General features: G+C 41.9%; 2 protein-coding genes, 1 long non-coding RNA gene and 1 pseudogene across 3 annotated transcripts; 2 read left to right on the top strand and 2 right to left on the bottom strand.

Moving 5' to 3' along the window:
• The first annotated feature begins 696 nt into the window (after nt 1-696).
• LOC141831405 (uncharacterized) lies at nt 697-2,521 on the top strand. Its single transcript, XM_074718760.1, has 5 exons — nt 697-759; nt 1,130-1,894; nt 1,975-2,127; nt 2,193-2,318; nt 2,402-2,521. Exons 1-5 carry the CDS (start codon nt 712-714, stop codon nt 2,519-2,521), a joined length of 1,212 nt encoding a protein of 403 aa, XP_074574861.1. The 5' UTR covers nt 697-711.
• Nucleotides 2,522-4,678: 2,157 nt separating this feature from the next.
• LOC141831355 (uncharacterized) lies at nt 4,679-7,168 on the bottom strand. Its single transcript, XR_012602050.1, has 3 exons — nt 6,535-7,168; nt 6,184-6,256; nt 4,679-5,108 (listed from the first exon to the last, which is right to left on the bottom strand). It is a non-coding gene; the product is annotated as an uncharacterized LOC141831355 (long non-coding RNA).
• Nucleotides 7,169-7,509: 341 nt separating this feature from the next.
• LOC141832472 (uncharacterized) lies at nt 7,510-8,786 on the bottom strand (annotated as a pseudogene).
• A 901-nt stretch (nt 8,787-9,687) lies between these two features.
• Nucleotides 9,688-22,336, top strand: LOC141832471 (noroxomaritidine synthase-like). Its single transcript, XM_074719978.1, has 4 exons — nt 9,688-9,717; nt 12,892-12,927; nt 13,261-14,220; nt 20,484-22,336. Exons 1-4 carry the CDS (start codon nt 9,688-9,690, stop codon nt 22,083-22,085), a joined length of 2,628 nt encoding a protein of 875 aa, XP_074576079.1. The 3' UTR covers nt 22,086-22,336.
• Nucleotides 22,337-26,309: the final 3,973 nt, after the last annotated feature.

Below are 26,309 nucleotides of genomic sequence, written 5' to 3'. Positions count from 1 at the left end.
GTGGCAGGCCACATGGTCCTGCACGTTGTGTTCTCAGAAGGAAGGACACGAGATTCCAGTGGAGCTCTAAAGAGGCAGCAGAGATCACTCAAGGAGAGATTTCATCTGCTTTCTCTTTTCCCTTCCTAGCCAACAGGCAATTATCTTCGTGGCCTTAAAAGTTTGGAGACAGTGGGAGGCCTTTTGAGGGATTGATGGGAATTAGTTCCATCCCGAGCTCACAAACAATTTCAAGGAGTACTGACCATATCTGCAGCTTTGACTCTGAACAAGAGCAAAGCATGTAGAATAGATTTGATTCTGAACAGCGAACCCTAGAAGATGATGCGTAAGTAGCATCCATGGCTAGATGTCTGTGATCAGTAAGAAAGGAGGCGTTTGACTGAGGGTCACGGAGCTCCGTCAAACTTTAATTGACGCCGTGTGCCCGTCAGCGTTAGTTCGTCGTCGTCGCTCTCCGCATGCAGCATCTCTATCTTTCTCCAGTATTCTGTTTATCTTTTCCTTCTCCTCATCATCCCATTTTTAGCAACTGTTTATAATAAGCCAACAGCCTTTCCTTCTTTAATTAATCTCCCTTCTCTCTCTATATATATATACCTGCTGTTAGAGCAATGGGTCGCCGGAGATATGAACCGGAGTTAGCTTCAGTTTCCTTCTCCTTCTTCCAATCGTTTGTGCTTGTCGTAGCTAGAGGTTGAGGAAGGAGACATGCTGCAGGAGATTATGGAACCGGCAGCCTCCGGCGAGCTCTTGATTGTGAGTCTCTGACATCCTCGTGATGCTTCTGGTCCCATTTTTCATTTTAGATTTGGAAAATTCATTTCTAGATTAATGCAACACTTTCGATTGAGAGATGAAGTAGCGATAGAGGAAACGAAACGCTGGTATGGCGGTACGGCAAAGCGCCACCAACCTCTCTCTTCTGGATATTGGACGAGACGTCGACTGTAATTTATTGTGGGAGAATCTTGCGCGCAATTTGGCTTTGGCTAATTATTGTACAAATATCCTCTGTCAGATTCGCTGCGGCAGCTTTCTCTTGACATCGACGTGATGGAGTCGAGCTTTTCGTTGATTGATTCATCTCTATCTCTGTGCGGGGATTAAGATCGCTTTATGTGTGCAGGAGGAGATCTCGAGCCCCATAGCGGCGCTGCAGCTTCTCGATTTCTGCGACGACGACGAGGTAGCCGGGGGAGGCGCCGGCGACCTTTACTCCCGCTCCGGGAACTCAATCCTGCTCCCTTCCCACGAGGATGCAGTCCCCTCTTCTGCGGCGACAAATGCCGTCGCCAATGGCCAGGAGACGCTCTGCTGCTACGGAGTCGACGCCGCCTCCGCCGCATTCTCCTTCTTACCTTCCTTGTATGCCCTCCTTGACGTCCCTCCACCGCCGCCCGACCCTGAGCCTGACCTCTCCGTCTACCCTTCCTCCTCCTCTTCGTCTTGCAATCTCCTCCGCCCTCCTCCTCCGGCAGCAATGTTCCAAGTCCCGCCGGGGCCGGCGATGTACGTCGGAGACTCCTTCGACCACATGATGCTGAAGGAGACCATCAAGGACGGATACTCACTCGACCCCTCCATGGTGGCGCTGATGCCATCGGCTGGAGGAGAATCTGCCATCGGCCAGCCGCTGCAGCATCTGTACGAGGAGCCGGGCTATGCTCCGCCGGAAATGGCAGGGTTGAACGCACCTTCGTTCGAGTTTCTAGAAAGCATTAACGCGACGCTCTACGGCGGAGCCAACACGCAGGGGCTCTTCGGTGGAGTCACGCCGGCTGTAGGCGCCACCACAAGGCTGCTGGCCGATGCGTCCGAAAGAGGAGCTCCAACGCGCTCATTCGGGCACGAAGCCCTGCAACAGCGCTTGTTCGGCTCCGGCGACTTGCAGGTACACTCGTGCATGTTGAATTCCGCACCAAGAATCGCAATTAATCCGCGCGCCTTTTGCCTTTGAAAACGACGATGAAGGTAATCGGTGGATGCAGCCAGCAGCACCCGGTGGCGAGCAGCAGCGATGATCCCACCTACAAGGTCGGCCGCTTGTCCGTGGAGGAGAGGAAGGAGAAGATCCACAGGTACATGAAGAAGAGGAACGAGAGAAACTTCAGCAAGAAAATCAAGGTAGGCGGGTACCTCTCCCTCCAAGTAAACTAACTCTGTCTTCTAATACTTCTTGGGCGGCGCAGTACGCCTGCAGGAAAACTTTAGCAGATAGCCGGCCTCGAGTGCGTGGGAGATTCGCGAAGAACGACGAACTGGGAGAGGCGGCGAGGCTGAGGCCCAGCGCCAATGACTTCGACGACGATGAGGAAGTAATTAAACTCATCGCGACTCTCGCAAACAAGTTCAAGTTTCATTGATCGATCAAAGTTGCTTCTTATTGGATTCTTTGTAGATGGTGGAGAAAGAAGAAGAAGAAGAAGGTGGAGGCATCCTCGACGCCTCTGACACGCTCGCACGTATCAGGGGAGTGAATTCGTTCAAGTACAATTTCACTGTTGAATCCTGGATTTGACTGAGGCAGTAGGCAATGGCGATCACAGTCACTTTTGGACCAAATTTTAATTTCTTTCTTTATATCCATGTTTTAACACAAAGATTTGCATCCCTGCGTTCAGATAATACACATTTTGGAGACAAGGGTAGATAGGAAGAATTGCAGGGAACACAGAACAACAGTTTGACGACAGAATTAGACAAGATCTAATTTAGTCTTTGCCTAGCTTTTTGTTATACAACTTATTTCTTAGATTCATCTGTGTTAATACAAGCAACAACAACAACTGAACTGAAAGAAAACAAAAACAAACTAATGGTTCACGGCTAGTTTGAAGTAGAAGTGAAGATTGATTAGTCTATAAACGCCAAAATGAATGTCTTGATAAGTTAAAAAATGTCCTTTCTCATAGTGGTCAATTATAACTTCTTGATTTACTTCTTCATAGATGATCGTGGAAGTGATCGTGTAGAGCTGCTAGGATGGTGAATTTCATCTGTTGTTACAATTGATAAGTTTTAAGTTTTATTCAAGAACAACAAAGTGAGAGCTTCATTAATAAGAGCAAGAATCAATCTCTATTTGGCCAAACAACTCCTATTTACAGGGTAATATATTGCCCTTTATTCAAGTTAACCTAAAAGGTCAAGGGTTAGGAGACCGTCAATTAGATGGTAACAAAAGTTCATTTTGGATGATGAAGTGTATCTACGCTGTTTGGAAACGGCGTTTACATTGAAGTCTCCGTTTTCGAAACGCTGGGAAACGTTTCCATCTGTGGAAACTTCAACCTCGTGGCGACCTTATCATCCTCTTATCCTGGAGACGAGGGGACGACGAGGCAGGTGCGCACCTCCCCAACCACGCCGATGAGCGTCTCCGAGCTCCTCCGCCAGCTTGGGGAGCTGGAGCGGAGCGTCGTGGCTTGGAGCAGGGGCGGTGAGAGGAGGCAGAGCCGCGGAGTCGAGGACAGTGTGGTGATGGTGAGGGACACGAAGGACCCGTTGGAGGAGTTCCGGTGCTCGATGTTGCACATGATCGTGGAGAAGGAGATCGTGGGCGGCGCGGAGCTACAGGAGCTGCTCCGCCGCTTCCTGGCGCTAAACTCGCGCTGTAGGTCTTTGACGTTTTCAAAATTTGGAAACTTCAACTATTGCCGTTTCCCGTTTCCGTTTCCATTTTCGCGTTTCCCGTTTCCCGTTTCTTGTCTCCAAGTTTCCAGACAGCATAGAAGTATAGAAGTGTATTGCTTTTATTCATTGTTAAATTTTCATGAGACTCTTTGTGATCACATGATGAAAAACTTAAAACACTAAGAGAGATTACAAACACTGAAAAAAAGTAGAAGGGAAAAAATGTAGATGATTAGGACATTATACAATGGACTGTTGGATGAGCAAGTCGAATTTTTATGATCAACAATTTGAGCCTAAATCTATCAATTGCAATTTACTATATTCTTGGTGCTTTACGTTGATCGATTGAACTAGTGAGGCCACTACCACGTATTATTGTCATACAAATTGCACATATAATATGTTTTTATTTGATGAGAATATATATAATAATAACATGCTAGTAGAATTTTATTGACAGACTTCGGATATTTAACGAAGTAATAAATAGATAAATATCAAAGTAGATGCACGTGAAGTAAAAGAGTATTTTATTACTTCACTTTAAAACCGAAGTCATATCCAGTAAAAAATCGAAGTCTTTGGCCAATCTAAGAATGCATAATCGGTTCGAACTTGGATTGATTATGAAGTAAAAAGGCTCTTTTATTTCATCAATTTAATAAAAATACCGAAGTATTTGATTATGTATGACTTCACATGTTATATTGATTGAAGAAGTAATTGTTGATTACTACTTCACTAATTTAATAAATTTATGAAGTATTTGAATTACCTTTAACTTCATTTTGTTTCATAAAATAGTGAAGTAAAAAATATTTTTCAGTTCACCAAAATTAAACAAATATATCACAAATATCTACAAAATTGAAAATGAAATCCAACTTATATTAACATAAATAAAGTGTTAAAATCAACAAATGAAATCCACAAGTTCAAACTTTAGACATGTTTAGCCAACTTGAGACATGTTTGACGAACAAATGAAATCCACAAGTTCAAACTTGAGATATGTTTAACCAATTTGAGACATTTTTTGTCACGCCCCGAGAAGGCCGTCCGAAAAATTTCGACAGCATCTTCCCAGTAACTATGACAATTCCCCTAATACAACCATATATACTCAGCCACAGGCGGCTGGAATAAGGACAACACGTCCAACAACATCACGACACACACAACATATGCAATAATAAGGCCTACACGGCCACATAATACTTATCACATGCACCATAACCAGAATATGCAAAGTAAATAAAGCCAAATCATCGAAAATCCAAAGTAACGAATACTCACAATACGAACCATCATAACTACAATCATAACACATCGGAACCATAACTACAAGTCCATAAAATAGTAAGCATAACTAGAGACAACGACAGACCAAATGCAACTAACAGAAATCTCCCGAGGTGAGACAGCAGCAGACGACCCAAATCTTCAAGCTCCAAGTACCTATCTGTTACCTGGGGAGAAATCAAAGCAACCCCAGGGTATGGGTGGTGAGCATTACATACTCAGTGGGTACAGAAAGAAGTGCATGTACGGTACAATAGCAGGAACAACATAAGAATCAGCTAGTATAGACTGAGAAGGTAATAACAACAAATGACAGGAAACAGCAAGGATCATGGTAATAGTTATGATATATCCACAGGATAGAATAGGCATAATCCTACTATACAACAGGTACAGAATAATCAGCAGGTATCACGCATCAAGGATAAGTCATGGTATATCAGGAACAAAATCATACAATGCAATGGATAAAAGGGTCTATATGTATCATGTATGGAATGTCATACAAATGCAACAGTCATAGCAACCAAATGCAACAATCGGAAAACAGATGATGAAGATAAACTAAATATATATCTATCAACCTACCAACGTGTATGTAAATACGAAGCAACCATAGCAACCAAAATATCCGTCACTGTCCGCACTCGTCGTCCCAATCACTCTCCCAGAGCTCAGTGAACTGGGGGCAAGACATGACCTACTGCCAGCTCCAACCACTGACCACTATAAAGAAGTGGGGAGGGGCAGTGTGGCAGGAGGGCTATGTAGCCAGTCCTGGTCGCACCCCACTGTGGTGCAACCTCTTACCTATGTGGCACCACAACATGATGCAGGTAAGATCCACCAACAACAACAACCACAATGATATGAATGGATGGTGATCATCCTAATATGTAATAGCTAAAATCATTTAGCATGTTCAACATAGATCTCTAAAGGATATCATCGGTCAGGGTTACAACAGTTAAGAGTTATCTAACAATAAGTAGGAAATCCTACGATCAACCAGCATATGTCAACAACAAGGTATAAGGGATCAATTAGGTACCAGCATGAATGACAAGTGACAGCAACTTAACATCAGATCATCGTAAGGTCAACAGGAAAGTATCAAAAAGCAGATATCAACAAGCATCAACTGAATAATAGCAACAGAATCAAGGTATCAACATGATGAATAACGACAGAATAATCCATGCACTGAAGGGAGCCTGTATTGACCAAGTACAGGGTACCCACCTGAATTAGATGACCGTCAACAATAGAACCCCCCAACTATGAAACTCCGTATAGGCAGGAACAGATCAAAGTCCTGCAATGTACAATTAACAATACAACACTTACTACCACAATACTGTATTAATTACAGACGTTGAACTTTGTAGTTTAATATAACCCCTCCAACTACCCAACTGAATTTAATCGGTTAGTTTTAAATAAATTTAACCTAACCAACTAATTGCTCCCACGATCGAATCCACCCAGTTGACCACACAAATCCATCTATCAGTAACCCATCAAATACAACAACAACGAGCTACTCAACAGATCATTTCAATTCAACCAGATCAAACTCAACAAGAAACTCACCTTGGATTGAATCAATTGTTGTAGGTTAGCTTCCGGTTCAACTTCCTTCCTATCCCTCTTCCCTTGCAATCGAAACCCAAAGGAAATCGCTGATTGTTCTTCTTTCCTTTGCTCGTCGTTTCACCCACCAGCCGACCAAATCATAGCGACAATCTTGATGGAACCCTAGTTCCAGCCTAACTTCAGATCTCCTTGTTCCCGGTTTTTCCCCTTGCTTGCGGCCGAAGGTGGCGTTGGCGTTGAGCAAGGGAGGGTGAACGACGGCGGCAGCTTGGTGTGGCCTCAAGCAGCGGCGCGGCGACGATTCGGTGGCAGGGGTTGCGGTGGCGTCGAGCGAAGATGAGGAAGAGCAGAGGAAATCCGCGTGCGCATCAGCGGAGAGGGGCGCGGCGCGACGAAGAGGGGCTCGGTTTCGACGATGCTTCTTCTGGCAGCAGCGCGTCGCAGCAGGGTGAAGGCGCGGCACGGCAGAGCAGAGGCCTCCGCAGACGGCGGCGTCGACGGGCGTCAGGGAGCGCGGTCGCGCGGAGCTCGCGGAAGAGGAGGATCGGGCAGGGTGCCGACAGCTAAGGGAGAAGGCTTTGGGTTCGGCGATGGTGGCTTAGGGAGAAGCGGCGGTGTTGATCGCGATAGGGAGAAGGGTTCGGCGATGGTGGCTTTGGGGTTTCTCCCAACCGGTCTTTTATGCCTTCCTTAACGGGTTAAGATCCCACAAGCTAATAACCCTATACCCATAACCCATTAACTCATCAAAACCATTAACGTTAATTACCCTAACCACGTATAAGATAAATTAAGGTTTAATTTAAATAAACCTTCCAAATTTTCCATAAACTCTCCCTATTAAAGTTAATTGTATTTACAATTTAACCCCTAATCTTCTGGTATTTTACATTTTTGACTAACTTCACCCAAAAATGCATCCACAAATTTCTAAATACAACTCAAAAATTTATATCACAATATACACGACCCTTAGGCACTCACATAGAAGTAGACGAATTCGCTCCATTCACTTCTTACTTCATTATATTGAGATTAATTATAACACTGATTCTTGATTGGTGCTACAAATTGAAATATAAAAAGTACAATGTTAATAAGTTAGGTTGAGATTTTGCTTCAATCAAATAACAGTAAATAGATCAAGATGTATTTAGATTTATGACCTTAGAAATAGAAGTTCCAGAAGCATTAATAGAAGTTTAAGATCCAATGCAAAATGATTCAATATTTCATAAAGAAGAAATCATATTCTTCTTCACTGTGGATCTTCATCCAAGATTATCTTTTTCATATACCGCATTACACAATGATGTAGCGTAAATCTATTATCTCCACGTGTCATGCGGGAGTAAAGTCATGATGAGCTATCAGTTAAAGGGGCACCGACCTCAACCTTTACTCAGTATCAGGCGGGGCTCATAAAGCTGATTCATCCTTAAGATTAGGAAATCCTAAAATTGTTTCACTCGGAGAACAAGAAAAATATCTAGGAAGACATGGGTAATTAGAACACATATATCGGAACAGAAGTACGTATTTCAAAATATTTTCTAAATGGACATTGATGTTTCGAAGATCAACTCTATAAAAGATTACACATACCCATGAGCACAGGTATGCACACACAAAATTCTAACTTCTCCAACTCTTTAATCTCCTTTCTCACACCAAATCCTAACTTGAGCGTCAGAGTAGTTTATCGGGATCCCTCTCTAGTGTTATTCTAACTCTCTTTTTGAATGTTTTTCAAGTCCTTTCATCTCTTCGGACGACTATCTCCAGGAAGCATGCACATCAGCCAGTTCGTTGGCGAGTGACTTGATCATCCAGTATTTGACTGCAACACACAATATCTACATTCAACACCACCATTTTATTTTAGATTACCCTAATGAAATTGAAAAAGTAATACAATTGATCAGAATCCAAAAGAAATATCAATTGATGCCTAAATACATAGTCACAATACATACTGTCAATTGTTTAAAATTTGATCCTTTTAAAATACCCCTCGAGGCATTATACATCTTGATCCCACTACATTGTAAAAATAAAAAATTATTTTTTCATATTTGTAACTGAATACATTCACAATTAGCATAATCTACTACCTACTTGGTCATAATAGTTTTCCAAGCATCATCTTGATTCTTATTACCCATAGAGTCCAATAAACATATCATATTCTTTTCTTCATTTTTGATAGTTAGGATCCAATGGTACCTACACAAACGACAATATAACATTGCCTACGATGTAGTATATGTAGTCACAAATTTTGTACACATACAACTCAATACATCAAAATCTGTATAATTATTTATCTCATGCAGCAACTATATATTAAATGTTTTAATAGAATTAAGCAAAAATATGCGAACAAACATTGTATTTAAGACATAACATATCCCATGTAAACCAAAATTTGCCAGACACCTATCTCTTTCATCTCCATAAATTTTTTTTTTATTATTTACGACTAGATGTAGGTAATCCTCAAACTACTTCAAGGGTTCTACTGCTTCTTTAATTTGGAGTTGATCGAAATCTGAAGATATTATAGTAAATAAAAAAAATGTAAAATCCATGGAACTTTAATAAGATCGGCGACATTCTATTATCTACTATCAAAAGAAGAGTTTCTAACAAAGAGAACATTAAACTATAAGTTATAAGAATTTCCATTGCACATATTAACCGTACTTTTATCAATCATTAAATAAACATGTAAAAGAATAGGGACAGAGGCAAGGGTAGCAAAATCAGCAAATTGGGCAAAGGTGAAGGAAAGATACAAAGGAAGCATAGGAAAAAAAACTAACATTTTCATGATTCATGTGCCTGAGAAGCTTCATCTCCCGCAAAGTCCTCTTCTCATCGATCTTGTTATCAAACACGTTTGCTATATTCTTTATCGCAACATGCTCAGCCATCTCGATCCGAATTCAAAGCCAAGCTATAACCCAAAAAAGGCAACAAGGATTCAGATAGGCAAACCCTGTAAAAGAGAAGAAAAAATATCTTTCCTGAAACGCAAAATCGAGATCATATTCATGCAGATCAATTCAGATGTATCGCCATCTTGAAGGGGAAAAACCAAAGGAGAGGGACACAACTCATCATATGATCTCATAGGCTCCCTTGCCGATGGCCATGATTGGGGGATTATACTTGGAGGTAACCTCGAAGATGTTTCCAAATATGTATTGGATGAACTAACTGTCATGGCTGAGGGTATCCTAGATGTTGTTGAGGTCGCCTTGCCTAGCGGGAGCAACATCCAACTGAGGCGGAGAGGTTGCGCTTCTGCCTCTATCATCTCAGTGTTTGTCAACTGAGCTCTCCGATCTCCCCTTTCCCCTCGCCTTCTTTCGCTCTCTAAGCCATGATATTTTTTAAAACTTTTTAAGCCACAAAAAATCAATGGCCTAGGGTTTTAGCAAAATGAAGATAGATTGTTTCATTTTTACTGAGTAGAAAAATATTAAATAATGAAGGGAAAAGTGATGCAGTGGATAACTATCGATTGCGTTGATTTATGCACAAATATCGAAAGCGATCTTCTAAATTTTGTTGATTTTGTAAAATATCAAGAGATAGGTAGTTGCATGTTTTGACTTAGAGTTGTAATAGATGGATGTGAAAATAGTATTTATTAATAGAAATCTAGAAGAAGAAGAGGTTTATATGAAACAATCAGAAAGATTTTCCTCTAGTAATGGTGAGCACTTGGTATGCAAGCTCAAGAAATCCATATATGGATTGAAATAAGCTTCCCGTCAATGGTATTTGAAATTTCATGATGTCATCTCATTATTTGGTTTCTTGGAGAATGTCATAGATCAATGTATCCAGGGGCGGAGCTAGGATCTTGATTCAATGTAGGCACCAATATAATATAATTAATAAAATAATATATATATATATATAATCTTATAATTATAAAGCATTATTAAAAATGTGTCATAGATCAATGTCATAGATAAAGCATTATTAATAATAATTTTTTTGAATCTTTAAATTTTGAAACTTTTATACAATAACTTTATTATTAACCATTAGAAATATATCCTTCTTTACATATACAATAAAATGTGAACATATCATCCATTTTAAGAACATCAATATAATATTGCTAAAAAATATTGAACCTTTTCTAAAAATGAATTTCAACCAACAGTTCTCATACTTTGGAGTTGGTGTTTGTGTACTGTATCAAATCCATTGCATTCATAATATCCTAATCTTTCTTTTGTAATGTCGTTGATATTTTACTTAAAATTTCTAAGACATTTCATTAAGTATAGATTGAATACGAAATCAAATGAAAGTATTGACTCTAATAAATTAAATGTCTCAATTTTTAATCAAGAGAACTAGAAATATTATTTTAGAAGCATGTTTGGAGCTCTGTGCCATTTGTTTGTCCTTGCTAGAAGACTACATGCCCCATTGATTCCTATGATGGTTCTTTACCACCGAATAGGTAGAGACAGCAACCACCAAGAACAACACAACCAAAACCAAGAGCTTCAAAATAATCAACAAGAGCATGTGAAAGTGACCTCCAAAGTTTATATTTAAAATCAATACTCAAATATTTTTCCATCATGACCTCTCTTGATGGCATACACCTACTCTCCTATGCCACCCCTAGCTTTTGAATACAAAATCATTTTTTTATTTGGGTCCACTAGTTGTGTAGGTAAAGAATTACTATCAACCACTCAATTTGAAACTAACTAATATTTTTTTTATTTGATCTAAATCCCAGTGTAGGCAACCGCCTACACTGGGCCTAAGGCTCCGCCCATGAACCCAACCAATTAGTTTGGTTAAGCTTAATCCATACTTAACCTTAATTACGATTCTAATCAATCCTCCAAAATTTCACGAATAAAACCCACATACTTCCTCAACAGATCAAACCAAACTCATCACATAAACCCAATGTAACCAAATTGACCTAATCTAATCTTTCACCAACAATAATCTGATTCCATAAGATTTCAAATTTCAAAGATTACACATTAAAGTAAGCTTTCGTAGGATATTTTGAAATCACCGTTCTTCCTCTTCTTACCAACTAATTTAATAATTAGAATTTGGTTGCGTGTAATGAACTACTATTTTCCAAGTGGAAGAATAGTACTGAACAATTTTCTCCAAATGTTCCAGATCTTGGTAATCACAATAAGAACTTATAAGAATATATATAATTAAACAGAAAATCTTGGGAGGGAATTTCATGAGAAACCAATAACTCCAATGTACTAACATATCAGCATGATAAGTTCCTTTCAACAAGAAGATAGGAATACCACATAATCATTCAGATTTAACCCATCACTAGAATATCGTAGTCATCATTCATTTTTCCTTTCAATCTATAACAGGGAACATTGCAACGTCGAAAGGGCAAAAATAGCATATCCCAGACCGCGTATTCCTTATCAAGTGAGGGACTAAATCAAAACTAGTGAGAAGCACCTACCCCCATCCAACCAGCAAACAAATCCGAACAGAAAGAACCTAGAATCTCAACTTGGTTTGAAGCCGAGAACTTGCTCACCGGCAAGGGAGACAACGGCTACGACAACCCACGGAACCATGCGAAGCCGACGGTGCTTCGCGAACCAGAGAGGAGAAGGAAGAACGCGGCGACCTCCTTCTCTCCACGCGCTATGATCGTCGGGCAGAGGCGACGGCTGGGACACGCGAGAGAGAGCAGCGACGTTTAGGGTTTCCTTGATGTTCCGCCAGCGCCCGTCTCCTCTTATCCCCATCCTCCGCGACGGTTGCCGACGAAGTCGCGATCGCGCGATTTGTGCGACTTCCGACTTTGTCTTTTGTTTTTTTTATTTTAAGAATTCTTAACGGGTTTCGTGTTTAATCCGAAACCCGATCCATTACCCTCATATCTTACACTAGGCAAGGGAAAGTCCTGATTTGGAGGATCAGGCAAAAGTGTTAGCAAAGTCAAGTGTACCAGGTGCATGTCCATGTAATGTCAGGAGGACCGGGAAGCATGATTAAAGTCCAATCGGGTACGATCAGGAGGACCAGAAGATTGGTGAAGTCTGAGCGGTCAGAAGGACCAAGGAATTGGTGAAGTCTGAGCGATCTGGAGGACCGAATCGTAGCATAAAATTTCTGGGGGCCAAGGACAAAGTTAAGCAGGAAGTCCAACAAGTCTGAAGGACTTGTTGGCAAAACTTGTAAGGGTTAGAACAGTAAGCGTCAGATTAACCCAGGATTTTGATAGAAATATAAAGTTAGACCCATAAGGTGAAGTTAGGCCCACAAGTTAAGGTTTAGATAGTTTTGTTTGTTTGTATGCTTGTCTTGCAGGAACCAGGAGCTAGAAGGGAGATGAAGAAAGCAGAGGTGAAGCAAACAAAGACAGCTGAACCAAGTCTGGGGTCAACTCAGGTCAACCTAAGTCAACTCGGTCCAGTCGACCTGAGTGGTCAGTCCAGTCGACCGGAGGTGGATAAATGTTATGGAAGTCAAAGTTTATCCAGATCCACCACGTCAGATTGGAGTCGACCTGAGTAGAAACTCCAATCAACTTGAAGATGAAGTCGCTGCGGAGAAAGAGGATCGCGACCTACGCGGGGTCGACCTGAGATGGAGTCAAGTCGACCTGAGCATACTATAAAAGGAGGGGAAACGTGTACAACCAAAAACATCAATCTACAAGCCTTCCTCTCTGTCCAGTGGTGGTTCGGAACACAAACGAGGCCAAGCTGGTTCAACCTCCCACCTCGCGGTCTGCCTCGGGGATGCCGTCGCCGTCGAGATGCTCATGGCCGCCGGCGCCTCGGGGATACCATCGCCATCGAGATGCTCATGGCCGCCGGCGCTGACTGGAGCCTGCAGAACGAGCAGGGTTGGAGTGCGCTCCAGGAGGCTATATACGCTCGGGAGGAAAATCTCGCCCGGATCATCGTCCGCCATTACCAGCCGTTCGCCTGGGCCAAGTGGTGCCGGCGGCTGCCACGGGTCGTCGCCACCATGCGTCGGATGCGGGACTTTTACATGGAGATCACCTTCCACTTCGAGAGCTCCGTTATCCCTTTCATCTCTCGAATAGCCCCTTCCGATACCTACAAGATCTGGAAGCGGGGTTCCAACCTGCGGGCCGATATGACCCTCGCCGGATTCGATGGGTTCAGGATTCAGCGCTCCGATCAGAGCATTCTTTTCCTCGGCGATGGATCGGAGGACGGGAAGGTGCCGCCTAGATCCCTGTGCATGATCTCCCACAAGGACAAGGAAGTAATGAATGCTTTGGATGGGGCAGGCGCGCCAGCCACCGAGGCAGAGGTTCAGCAAGAAGTCACCGCCATGTCTCAGACAAACATCTTCCGGCCAGGGCTTGACGTCACGCAGGCGGTCCTTCTTCCGCAGTTGACATGGAGGCGGCAGGAGAGGTCAGAAATGGTTGGACCTTGGAAAGCCAAGGTGCATGATATGCATAATGTTGTGGTGAGTGTGAAGTACCGCCGGGTGCCAGGGGCCATGACGGATGAGGAGTTCCTTTCTGCCTGTAATGACAATGATACTGAGAATGAAGAGTTTGACGATATTTTGACAGAGGAAGAGAGGAATCAATTAGAGCATGCCTTCAAAATGGAATCACCTGACATAATTGATGCCTACCAATCAGATGGGCATGTCTTGAAAGGATGTGACACGAACTAACACACCCCGGAATTCGTCGAATGACTTTCTTAAGACTATAATAAAATTTTCACAGCGGAAATAAACAATCTAAGACAAGAATCAACACCGAGATTTAACGTGGAAACCTCCTCAATGTGAGGAGTAAAACCACGACCTGAGGCACCACCAAAAACTTTCACTAAATCAACAAAGAAGTGGGTACACAAGTGTTCTTCTCTAGCCACCAACAACCAGCACATAAACTTCTTCTTCTACTCAGCGTAACATTAAGAACTCGTCTTGGTAATCATACGCTTAACAACACAAATAGAAGAAGTTAAAATCAAGAATACCAAATCTGACAGTTTTGAAACAGGGATGAAATCACCAGCTGGAAGACTCCAATGACGATCTCCACCGTTCATAATGAAGAACCTCAAGTTGGGAATACTCTCTCTAAATTTCAGGAAGATCCAACGGTGCAATTGGCGGCAACGCCCGGTTAAGTGAACGTCGCGCAGGCTGAAATAGAACTGCGACGAAATCTATTTTTCGGCTAACTTGCTTGGCTGCGTTTTCTCTCTTATCCTCCGAAGATAACCCTAGATGACCCCTTAATATAGATGAGGGCTTGGGTTTCATCCGTGTAAAGAATCACGGGCTTGGGCCGCTCTCACATAGGAGAGACCAACCCAACAAATCTCCCCCTCTCGACTATGTGGAGGAGCTCGCCGAAACACCGGCGACTTGACGACAAGCAATAATCTTTTCTCTTGAAAGCGCCTTCGTCATCATATCCGATCCATTATCATCGGTGTGGATCTTCTCAATATGCACTGCCTTAGAATTCACAACATCTCGAATCCAATGATATCTCATATCTATATGCTTCGACTTCGCATGGAAGGTTGAATTCTTCGCAAGATATATAGCACTTTGATTATCACAAAAGAGGACGTACTGTTCTTGATTGAATCCAAGCTCTTGGAGAAAATTCTTCAACCACAGTAGTTCTTTGCACGCTTCCGTGGCAGCAATGAATTCCGCCTCGGTGGTAGATAGTGCAACACATTTCTGAAGCCTAGATTGCCAAGAAACAGCTCCCCCTACAAAGGTAATCAGATAACCTGATGTCGACTTACGAGTATCAATATCTCCAGCCATATCTGCATCTGCATAGCCAATCAACTTTGGCTCACCACCTCCGAAACATATACCATAGTGTGCGGTACCACGCAAATACCTCATAATCCATTTCACCACATTCCAATGCTCTTTTCCAGGATCAGATAAGAATCGACTCACCACGCTAATGGCATGCGCTATATCAGTTCTCGTGCACACCATCGCATACATCAAACTACCAACCGCAGAGCTATAAGGAACCTTTTGCATGTACTGTCTATGCTCATCAGAAGAAGGACAATAATCGTGGCTCAACTTAACACCAGAAGGAAAAGGAGAACTTACTGCTTTAGCATTTCCAATATTGAACCTTTCCAACACTTTGTGAATATACCTCTCTTGTGATAAGAAGATCTTCTTCTTTTCTTTTTTCTTCTGATAATTCTCATGGCAAGAATCTGTTCTGCAGGACCTAAGTCTTTCATAGCAAAAAACTTGTTCAATTGCTTCTTCAACTGATTAATGCGTGAAATATTCTTGCCAACAAGGAGCATATCATCCACATATAACAGAAGAATAATGAAGTCATTATCACCAAACCTCTGAAAGAAGACATAATGGTCTGTATTGGTTCTGGTGTAGCCATGCTCCCCCATAAAGGACTCAAATTTCATATACCATTGCCTTGGGGCTTGTTTCAAACCGTAGAGACTTTTGTTGAGCTTGCACACAAACTCTTCTTTTCCTTTTACTATGAAACCTTCAGGTTGCTCCATGTAAATCTCTTCGTGCAAGTCACCATGAAGAAAGGCAGTCTTGACATCCATTTGCTCAATCTCCAAGTCAAGGCTGGCAGCTAAACCCATCACAACTCAAATGGATGACATCTTCACAACCGGAGAAAATCTCATCAAAATCAACTCCTTTCCTCTGATTGAAGCCCTTTACTACCAATCTTGCTTTGTATCGTGCCTTAGAGTTGAGTTCATGCTTTATCCTGAATATCCACCTGTTCTTCAAAGCACGCTTACCCTTAGGCAACTTCACTAAATCATAAGTATCATTATCATGAAGTGATTTCATCTCATCATCCATGGCACGAACCCATTCTACCTTTTGCTCACTCTCCATGGCTTCTTCAAAATATTCGGGCTCTCCCCCATCAGTCAACAGAATGTACTCATTAACTGGATACCTGGTGGATGGTTGTCGTTCTCTCAACGACCTTCTGAGTGGCATATCACTTGGAGTTTCAGTTGTTGGTATATCCTCAACAACTTCGGTTTCTATTTCATCTGTTTCATGTTCATCATCTTGAACTTCACTCTGCGATGAAATTGACATAGGAGGAACAATACTCATATCCAAGTTCTCACTACTAGAAACAAAGGAAGATTTCACCTTGTCAATGTCCTCTATAGTATGATCCTCTGCAAAAATTGCATCTCGACTTCGAACAAGCTTCTTTGAGATAGGATCATAAAATCTATAGCCAAACTCATCCTGACCATATCCGATAAAAACACACTGCTTTGACTTCAAATCAAGCTTACTTCTCTCATCACTAGGAATATGCACAGAAGCTTTGCATCCAAAAACTTTTAAGTGATCATAAGAGGGATCCTTACCACTCCAAACTCGATTTGGAATATCAAACTTCAAGGGAACACACGGTGTAAGATTTAACACGTGAACGACAGTGTTAAGAGCTTCACCCCAGAAAGACTTTGGTAACTTGGCATGTGAAAGTAGACATCTTACTCGTTCAACGAGTGTTCTATTCATTCTCTCTGCTAACCCATTTAACTGAGGTGTCTTGGGTGGCGTCTTTTTGATGTCGAATGCCCTGCTGTATACAATACTTATCAAATGGCCCCAAATACTCACCTCCATTATCTGATCGAATGCACTTGAGCTTTCTTCCAGTTTCCCTCTCAACTGAAATATGAAACTGTTTGAACACATCTATAACCTCGCTCTTGTGCCTCAGAGTATAAACCCAAGTCTTTCTCGAATGATCATCAATGAAAGTAACAAAATAAAGAGATCCACCCATAGTCTGAGTCTTCATAGGACCACATAAATCAGAGTGCACTAGGTCAAGAATATTTTCTTTTCTACCAGGTGATGAAAACTTAAATGAAATACGATTCTGTTTTCCTGCCAAACAATGATCACACCTCTGCAAACTGACATTCTTTAAATCAGATAAGACATTTTTCCTGCCTAAGAGAGAAAGACCTTTTTCACTGATATGACCAAGCCTTTTATGCCACAACTCAGATATAGCCACATTTTCTACCACATTCACTGCATGGTTCACAATCTTAGCATGCAACATGTATAAGGCCGAAGATCTCTCACCTCTGGCCACAATCATCGAGCCTTTGGTAAGCTTCCATCTTCCATCTGCAAAGGAACTACAATAACCATCATCATCTAGCTTTCCAGTCGAAATCAAGTTCAACCTAATGTCTGGGACATGCTTCACATCTCTTAGAATCAACTTAGAACCAGTACTAGTCTCCAAGCATATATCGCCAATGCCAACAACCTTTGCTTCACCATCATTTCCCATCTTCACAAAACCAAAACTACCTGGCATGTAAGAAGTGAAGAAATCCTTCCGAGAGGTAGTATGAGTAGAAGCACCACTGTCAATCACCCAACTGATATCATGATTAGTTAAATTAACCACATCATAGTCATAGACAATCAGGAAATCTTCAGTGGTAGTGGCAGCGCGTTCCGTATCACTACTTTCGCCTGATTTCTTGTCTTTGCCCTTCTCTTTATATCTTTGCTTATTCTCCTTCTTCAATAGCCTACAGAAAGGCTTGATATGTCCCTTCTTACCACAATGATGACATTCAACATCAGTAAATTTTCCTCGAGACTTACTTCTGCCATTGCCATCTCTACTCTTCGGTCCACGGTTATAATTTCTCCCTCGTGACTCGGTAACCAAAATATCTGACTTTGAAGAAGAATTAGAATCAAGAGACTTTCTCCTCACCTCTTCATTCATGCAGCTAGCCTTCGCCATATCATATGTAATCACTCCTTTTGGAGCTGAATTCGAAACTGATGTTCTGAAAGTATCCCAAGTGTGCGGCAAACTACCAAACAACCACAAACCAAGCAACTCGTCTTCAAATTTAAGACCCATGGAAGACAACTGATTAATATGACCCTGAAAGTTGTTGATATGATCCGCCATTGAAGAACCATCCTTATACTTCAATCCCAACAGCTGATTCATCACATACATCTTGTTGCTTCCTGTATTGCTTGCATAAAGCTCCTCAAGTTTACTCCAGAGAGTTCGAGCATGGTTGATTCCACTGACATGATTTAGTACATTATCCTCAACCCACTGTCTGATAAATCCACACACTTGCCTATGAAAGATAGTCCACTGCTCCTCTGTCTTATCCTCTGGTTTTTCTGTAGAGAAAACAGGCATGTAGTAATTCTTTACATAAAGCAGATCTTCCATCCGAGACTTCCAAGAAGAATAATTCGAACCAGTCAACATAATCATCTTGCTCGTATTAGCCTCCATCACTCGACACAAATCACAACTTGCTCTGATACCACTTGAAGGGATGTGACACGAACTAACACACCCCGGAATTCGTCGAATGACTTTCTTAAAGACTATAATAAAATTTTCACAGCGGAAATAAACAATCAAAGACAAGAATCAACACCGAGATTTAACGTGGAAACCTCCTCAATGTGAGGAGTAAAACCACGGCCTGAGGCACCACCAAAAACTTCCACTAAATCAACAAAGAAGTGGGTACACAAGTGTTCTTCTCTAGCCACCAACAACCAGCACATAAACTTCTTCTTCTACTCAGCGTAACATCAAGAACTCGTCTTGGTAATCATACGCTTAACAACACAAATAGAAGAAGTTAAAATCAAGAAATACCGAATCTGACAGTTTCGAAACAGGGACGAAATCACCAGCTAGAAGACTCCAATGACGATCTCCACTATTAGACATCAAATTTTGGATATTTTGGGAGGAGCAATAATAGATTTTTATTTGTCTTTCCTTTCTATTCAGTGATAGAACATAAACCCACAATCTTGTTCATTCTTTCTCCATTAAATCAAACAAAATTGAGCAATTCCAATTCTACAAGGTTGAATAATAATACGAATGACCATTTGTTAAACCTGATATGCTTAGTGTGTGACTCGTTAATTTTTCTTTAGAGTTAAGAGTTGGGATAAAAAAAAAGGCTCATCCTTACTTAAACTTAATAAGTCACTTAAACTTATTAAAAGATCCAATCAAGAGTTTCATTCAAAATATCCCATAGATAATTCCATCAATTATAATTCTATCACCAAACTGAGTTAGTTTGGGTTATCCCCTTATACTCAAGATAACAACTCTAGTATAAATACCTATATAACAGGACCAATTGCATATTATTTCTAAATTCATTGTATGTATCTCATAATAATCAAATGGTATAAAATAATACTAATAAAGCTATTAAAAGAAATATACGGTGGAATGATACTGATACATACAGGACCAGGAGTCAAAACCACTGGGTAGCCTCGCGTCTTGACGAAGTTGAAGGATGTGGGGCGGCGTCTTGACGAAGCCGAAGGATGCGGGGTGGCATCTTGACGAAGCCGAAGGATGTGGGGCGGCGGCAACGGCACAGATCGGGCGAAGGTCGGGTGGCGGCGACGGATCGGCCGAAGGTCGGGCGGCGGCGACGAATCGAGCGAAGGTTGGCCGGCGGCGACGGATCGGGAGAAGGTCGGGCAGCGGCACAGATCGGGCGAAGGAGGCGGCGTCTTCCCGCGGCGACGAAGGCGAAGGAGGCACAGATCAGCCGGTGGCAGATCATCTTTGATCGGGCGGATTGGGAAGAGCGGCGTTCGAGCGCAGATTTGGGGATTCGGAGTGAGGAATCGAGAGCGCGATTTTGGGAAAGGTTTTGGGAAAGGCCGGATTTTATTTTCGTCGTCACGTAGGCAGCGGACGAAGCGAGAAATGTTGTTCCACGTCAGCATCGCAGATGCATCGCGGAGGAGGAGACGCGCAGCGGAGAAAAACTGTATATATATATTTTTTTATTGCTTGATTAATGATTATCTATTGATCTATATATCAGTTCCAAAACCCACTTTCCTCCTTCAAATTAGCTCAAACCATGGCTGGTGGCAATGACGGTTGTTGGTTCTCCATGGCTCTCCTCCAAGTTTATCCCGAGTTCCTCATCTCCTTGCTCTGTCTTGTCCTCTTCTACAGTTACTACCGCTTCTTTTTCGGAACTCCGAGCACTGTCCCGGTGAACTGGCCGCTCGCCGGGATGTTTCCCGGTTTCCTTGTCAACTTCCACAGACTGCACAATTGGGGTAACGATCTCCTCCGGGAGACAGGGTGCACCTTCTCCTTCCGAGGTCCCTGGTTCCTCGACCTGAACTACATCGTCACCTGCGACCCTGCAAACCTGCAGCACATCTTCGACACCAATTTCCACAACTATCCCAAGGGCGACGAATTCGCCAACATCTTCGACTTCGGCGGCGTCGGCATCTATATCTCCGACGGGGAGCGATGGAGGCGGCAACGCGCAAAGGCGCACGCCCTCCTCGGCCAGAGGAGCTTCCGGTCATTCGTCGCCGCGGCCAGCCGTGACAAGGTCGAGAAGGGGCTGCTCCCGCTCCTCGACGAGGTCGCGCGACGAGGGGCGGCCGTGGACTTGCAGGACGTGTTCCTGCGGCTGACCTCCGACATGACCGCCTTCCTGGTCTTCGGCGTCGACCCCTGCTGCCTCTCCATAGACTTCCCGACGGTCCCCTTCGCGCGGGCCGTGGACGACGCCATGGAGACCGTGCTGCTGCGCTACACCGTGCCGCCGGCGTGGTGGAAGTGGATGCGACGGCACCGCGTCGGGGCGGCAGAGAGGAAGATGGCCTTGGCGTGGAAGGAAATAGATCGTTTCATAGCGGAATGCGTTGCGGAGAAGAGGAAGAACTCCAACCGAACCCAAGCAAGCACCGATCTACTCTCGTCTTACATGAACGAAGACGACCAACAAGGAGCAGAAATCAACCACAAGTTCCTCCGCGACACGGCCCTCAGCTATATGATCGCCGGAAGGGACACCACCGGTGCAGCTCTCTCATGGTTCTTTTGGTCGCTGTCCAAGAATCCCACGGCAGAAGAGAAAATACTGGAGGAATTGAAGACCATATTAGCAGAACGATCGAGCTCGAGCTCGGGCTCGGCGGTGTTCGAGGAAGAGGAGCTGGGGAAGATGGTGTACCTCCACGCCTCGCTATTGGAGGCGCTGAGGCTGTTCCCGCCGGTTCCCATCAATCAAAAGGAGGCGGTCGGGCCGGATGTGCTGCCGAGCGGGCAAAAGGTGGAGCGGGGCGCCAAGATCTTGGTGTCGGTCTACGCGATGGGGCGGATGGACAGGGTGTGGGGGGAGGACTGCGGCGAGTTCCGGCCAGAGCGGTGGATCTCGGAGAAGGGGCTGCTGAGGCACGAGCCTTCCTACAAGTTCATGTCGTTCAATTCAGGGCCGCGGACGTGCCTGGGGAAGGAGGTGGCCCTCACGCAGATGAAGGCGGCGGCGGCGGCGGTGGTCTACAGGTTCCGTCTGGAGGCGGTGGAAGGGCATCAAGTGGAGCCGAAGCTGTCGATAATCCTCTACATGAAGAACGGATTCAAGGTCAGGATCATGAGGAGATGCGCATCGCCATGAATGCCAGTGGACTTTCATTTCATGCATGCATCTCCGTTAATTTCCAGTTTAGTTAATAATTAAATAAGTGGATTAAGGGGCATAATCTTGCCTGCTTAATCTATATATTCCAATTGCTAATAATGTCCATGAGCTCAAGAATATGTTTCAGCCACGTGACGTCAGAACCGTTACCTCGGTTGAAGAAGCTTTTATGAGTCCAATAGATAGAAGGGGCTCAATTTTTTTTTTTAAATTATGCTTGTATTATTGATGGCATATGATAAAAGCATGAATTAAAAAAAAGTAAAAATAAATAAATAAGTATTTATATTCACACACATAAATCTATTAGTCATCTATTACGTCTCTAGGAAAATATTCAGTTAAATGGCTCTTCCCATTCTACTCACACGTCATCGTCGTCGACTAACTCCTCTCCTCCCGATGACCACCAGCAAAATTATTTTTCTCCTTGGGCTTTGATTTCAACCACTTTGTTGTTTGAATTATTAGTCCGTTCGATCGAATTCAAGGTGGATAAAATTCAACCCAATTGTTGTTTGATTTTGATTCAATTTTCAAATTAGATGCTAATAAATTTTGTGTAGGAGCTAGAATTTTGAGAATTTGAGGTATAAATTTGAAAGTCCTTAAATTTGGATATATACTGCAAGCCCTAATTTTCTAAAATTAGGTTTGAAGATTAAAATTATGATTTGAATTAATTTCATTTAAAATACTTTCTAAATATCTGTATGGAGCTCCAAAGAGATCGAATGAAATAAAAGGAAGATACATTAACTAAAGTTAAGTCGATGATATTAATAAATATTTTATTAAAAGTAGTAAAATAGAAATAGAGAAATTAAGAGATAATTTAGTGATTTAAGAAAAAAATCACTATGAAACTGAAGAATTGATTAAGGTTGCCAATTTAGTTGAGTTGAATGAGAACTTAAAAAAAAGACTCTGAATATGAAAAATTAACTTCGATTCTAAATTTAAAGGATCTTAAAAATTGAAATAACATCTATTAAAAACTGAGAAATTACTTAGTAGAAATTAGTCGAAAAAGAGTGGATGAATTTTTATTTCCCAAGGATAGTAATAACAGACATTTTGATTCATCGCATTATACACGAGTAAGGCAAATTGATAAATATTAGATAGAAGATAGCTTGTATATTCTATTTCATTGGATAGAATATTTTACTTCTATTGCAAGTTGTTCAAGATTAAACAAATGATGAGTAGAATGGAAAATTTGGATAATAATGGATATAAAGACTCGCGTAATATGCATAGAAGTCTTAAATATCATGAAGCTAGTAGAGACCATATGGATTGTATGATTGCTTGGGTTGAATTAGAAAAGAGGTTGGAAAAAAATCAAACAATTGGTTACAGTATACAACTTCAAATCAACAAAGAAACACAATATTGAAGGTAAGTGTTAACAAGAATAATGTCCATTGTAAAAACTCTTGCCAAAAATACTTTGGCCTTTCGAGAAGATGATGAGAAATTTTATGTTGAGAATAATACATTATTTTTTCAAATGATAGAAATGATTGCTGAGTTTAATCTACTGATGGAGGAGCATGTTCAACATTGTGAAACAAGGAAATCTCAGTGTACATATTGTGAAACAAGGAAATCTATTGATGGAGTAGACCCGACCACGGTTCAGAATCGATGGTTCGACGGTTCGGAATCGTCGGTTCGACGGTGCATAGCAGGTCGACCCTTAACCTTAACCGCCCAAGACGGTTATGGTTCACGGTTCGGAACCGTCGGTTCACGGTTCGCGACGGTTCGAAATTATTATATTAAAATTTTTAAAATTTATTAAAAAAAGGGTTTGCACTTATTAAGTTGCATACGTATCCCCTTAAGGTATAGGGGAATCAAAGCCCACGTAGTTCTTTTACATTTTCATCCTTTTACATCACTCACTTCCATTCCCTCCCGTTTCTCCCGTTATATTCGTTCCTTCAGTATCAAATTCTTCGGCTTCGTCTTCTAATAGTTGCATTCCTTGGATTCTTTTCTCAGAGCCGTTGGAACCGCCGATTCCAACAGGAAAACGAAAAAAAATTTAAAATTTTGAACCGGCGAGCCGCCGATTTCATACCCTCTTGAACCGGAACCGGCCTGGCATCTGGTTCGGCCCGGCTAACCAGGTCAATGGGCCACCCGGCCCGTTGACCCGAGCCGGGTCCAGGCTGGGTACGGGCTGGACCCGGCCCGTGGTCGGGTCTGCGTCGGAGTACACAAGGCGGTTGATGACGACCCATCGTCTACTTCGTTGGCGATTGGCATAGGCCATCAAACCTCCACGTAACTAGTGTCTTCATGCACGTTTCGATTGTACTTTAGTGACGTCACGTACGCAACGGGCATGGTTGTCCACGCCCCGACCATCCATCCGTTACCTGCATGTCATTGGCAGGTTGTGGCTGGACCCACCAGTCCTATTCAGCGTGACACGTTCCTAGCCGTTTTGGTTGCCTTGCACTGTAGCTTTTATGCCCCATGTGGATAAATAAAGACAAGTTAAATAATTCAGGGCTAAAAAATATTTTTAAAAGGAAAGGAAATTATGGTAAAGGTGGAGAAGAAGAAGAAGAATCATGAGATTGCGCCTCATGGTGACACCGTGGGTTTGTGATTATCGCGATCGCAAGTTCACCATCTCCCAATGAATATACGATCGCCAATTTCACCTAGTACATTGATCGATCATAGTTTCCTTTGAAATTGATGTTCGAATTCACTCGGGGACAAGTCTCGAAGGCAATTGTCCAACATATCTAAAAGGACCAATACCAACCTTCGCCATATCATGAAGTAGTAGAAAGAGCCAAAGTTAAAGTTAAGCCTTATCTAACTCTCTAAGAAGATTAATAAGGGAAGTTAATTCTTTTTTGAGAATGGATTCGAAGCGAAGAGGAGGGAGTTATTTGTCAATATCATCTATCCTCCCAACTAAACGATCGAGATTGATTTGATTATTATTATTATTATTATTATTATTATTATTATTATTATTATTATTATTATTATTATCCCATTGAAAGTAACATCATATATTGAACATTGAAAATGAGTAAATGCACAAATATCGTGCAAGATACACTAAGGAGATGGTTAAGTACAATAATTTAATTAAAAATAATTAAAGTCTTTATCTCATTAAATAAAGTTGGTTATGTAGATTATTATCGTGTAGCATTGGATTCTATCTTTTATTATATATTTATTTATATTTAAATAAATTTTATTTTATATTATCGTTTGTTATAACAAAAATATGTGAAAAACGTTGTGATCAACCGTGGTTGAATGAAGCCAACGTTTGCATCCTCCCTTAACCACACAATAGGAAGCTAGAGTCAGATCCCACTCTATTAAATGAAAAGGATCCATTTGGCCGCAACTCGGCTTCTAATTATTCGCATTTGAACGACAAGGCAATCAAAATTGATCCCATAACATGTTTGGGAGATAGTGATAATGAAACACAAAAGAGGGACCCAACTTGTCGGCAAAAGTCTCCACTCAATCGGTGAAGAGTCAAGACTCAAATTGCCATAAATGATCGATAGTTATTCGTTGCCAAATTTCGATGTATGATTGTTGTTTCATTTAGTAGAAAGTTGTTAGGTTCGGATATGGGATTTAATTTTGTTGCTTCATTTCTAAATAGAAATTATCACACCTTTGGGCCAAAGATAATAATGGTTCGAGAGATTTTGTTGATATAAATAAGAAGCTTTTCCCGCGAAATATGAACCAAAAATATCTGTGTGTGGGCACACCTCATTATCAAGACCAAACATATGTGATTCCACTTCGATCGATATGAATTATGTTTGTCAAGTAGAGTTTCTACTACATTTATCTCTCCTTGACTTGTTGCCCCAATCACTAGTTAATTATATTCTCATACTCGTGTTTGTCATGGTTTAACATTTTTCACAAACACATACAAAGTCTAAGAAAAACACATAACACATACAACCAAAGACTCAAAAAGTAGCTTAGGATTTAGGGTTTAGGATTTACCATCGTAGGCTTGATATTCTATAGCTTCCGAAGGGTGAGAAATATGTCGTGGATTCGACTTTCATGTATCGGTTTGGTCGATCAAACATGCCAATAACGCTGAGGCCCTGACTGAAAGTATTGACAGAATCAGTTTGTGAAACAATATTCCAACAAATCTGTTTATAAGCACTT

The sequence above is a fragment of the Curcuma longa genome, chromosome 7, assembly GCF_044706935.1.
Source record: "Curcuma longa cultivar G26 ecotype Majalengka, Jawa Barat chromosome 7, ITB_CL_G26_1.1, whole genome shotgun sequence".
NCBI classification, from domain to species: domain Eukaryota; kingdom Viridiplantae; phylum Streptophyta; class Magnoliopsida; order Zingiberales; family Zingiberaceae; genus Curcuma; species Curcuma longa.
This window is presented reverse-complemented; position numbering and strand designations above follow the sequence as displayed.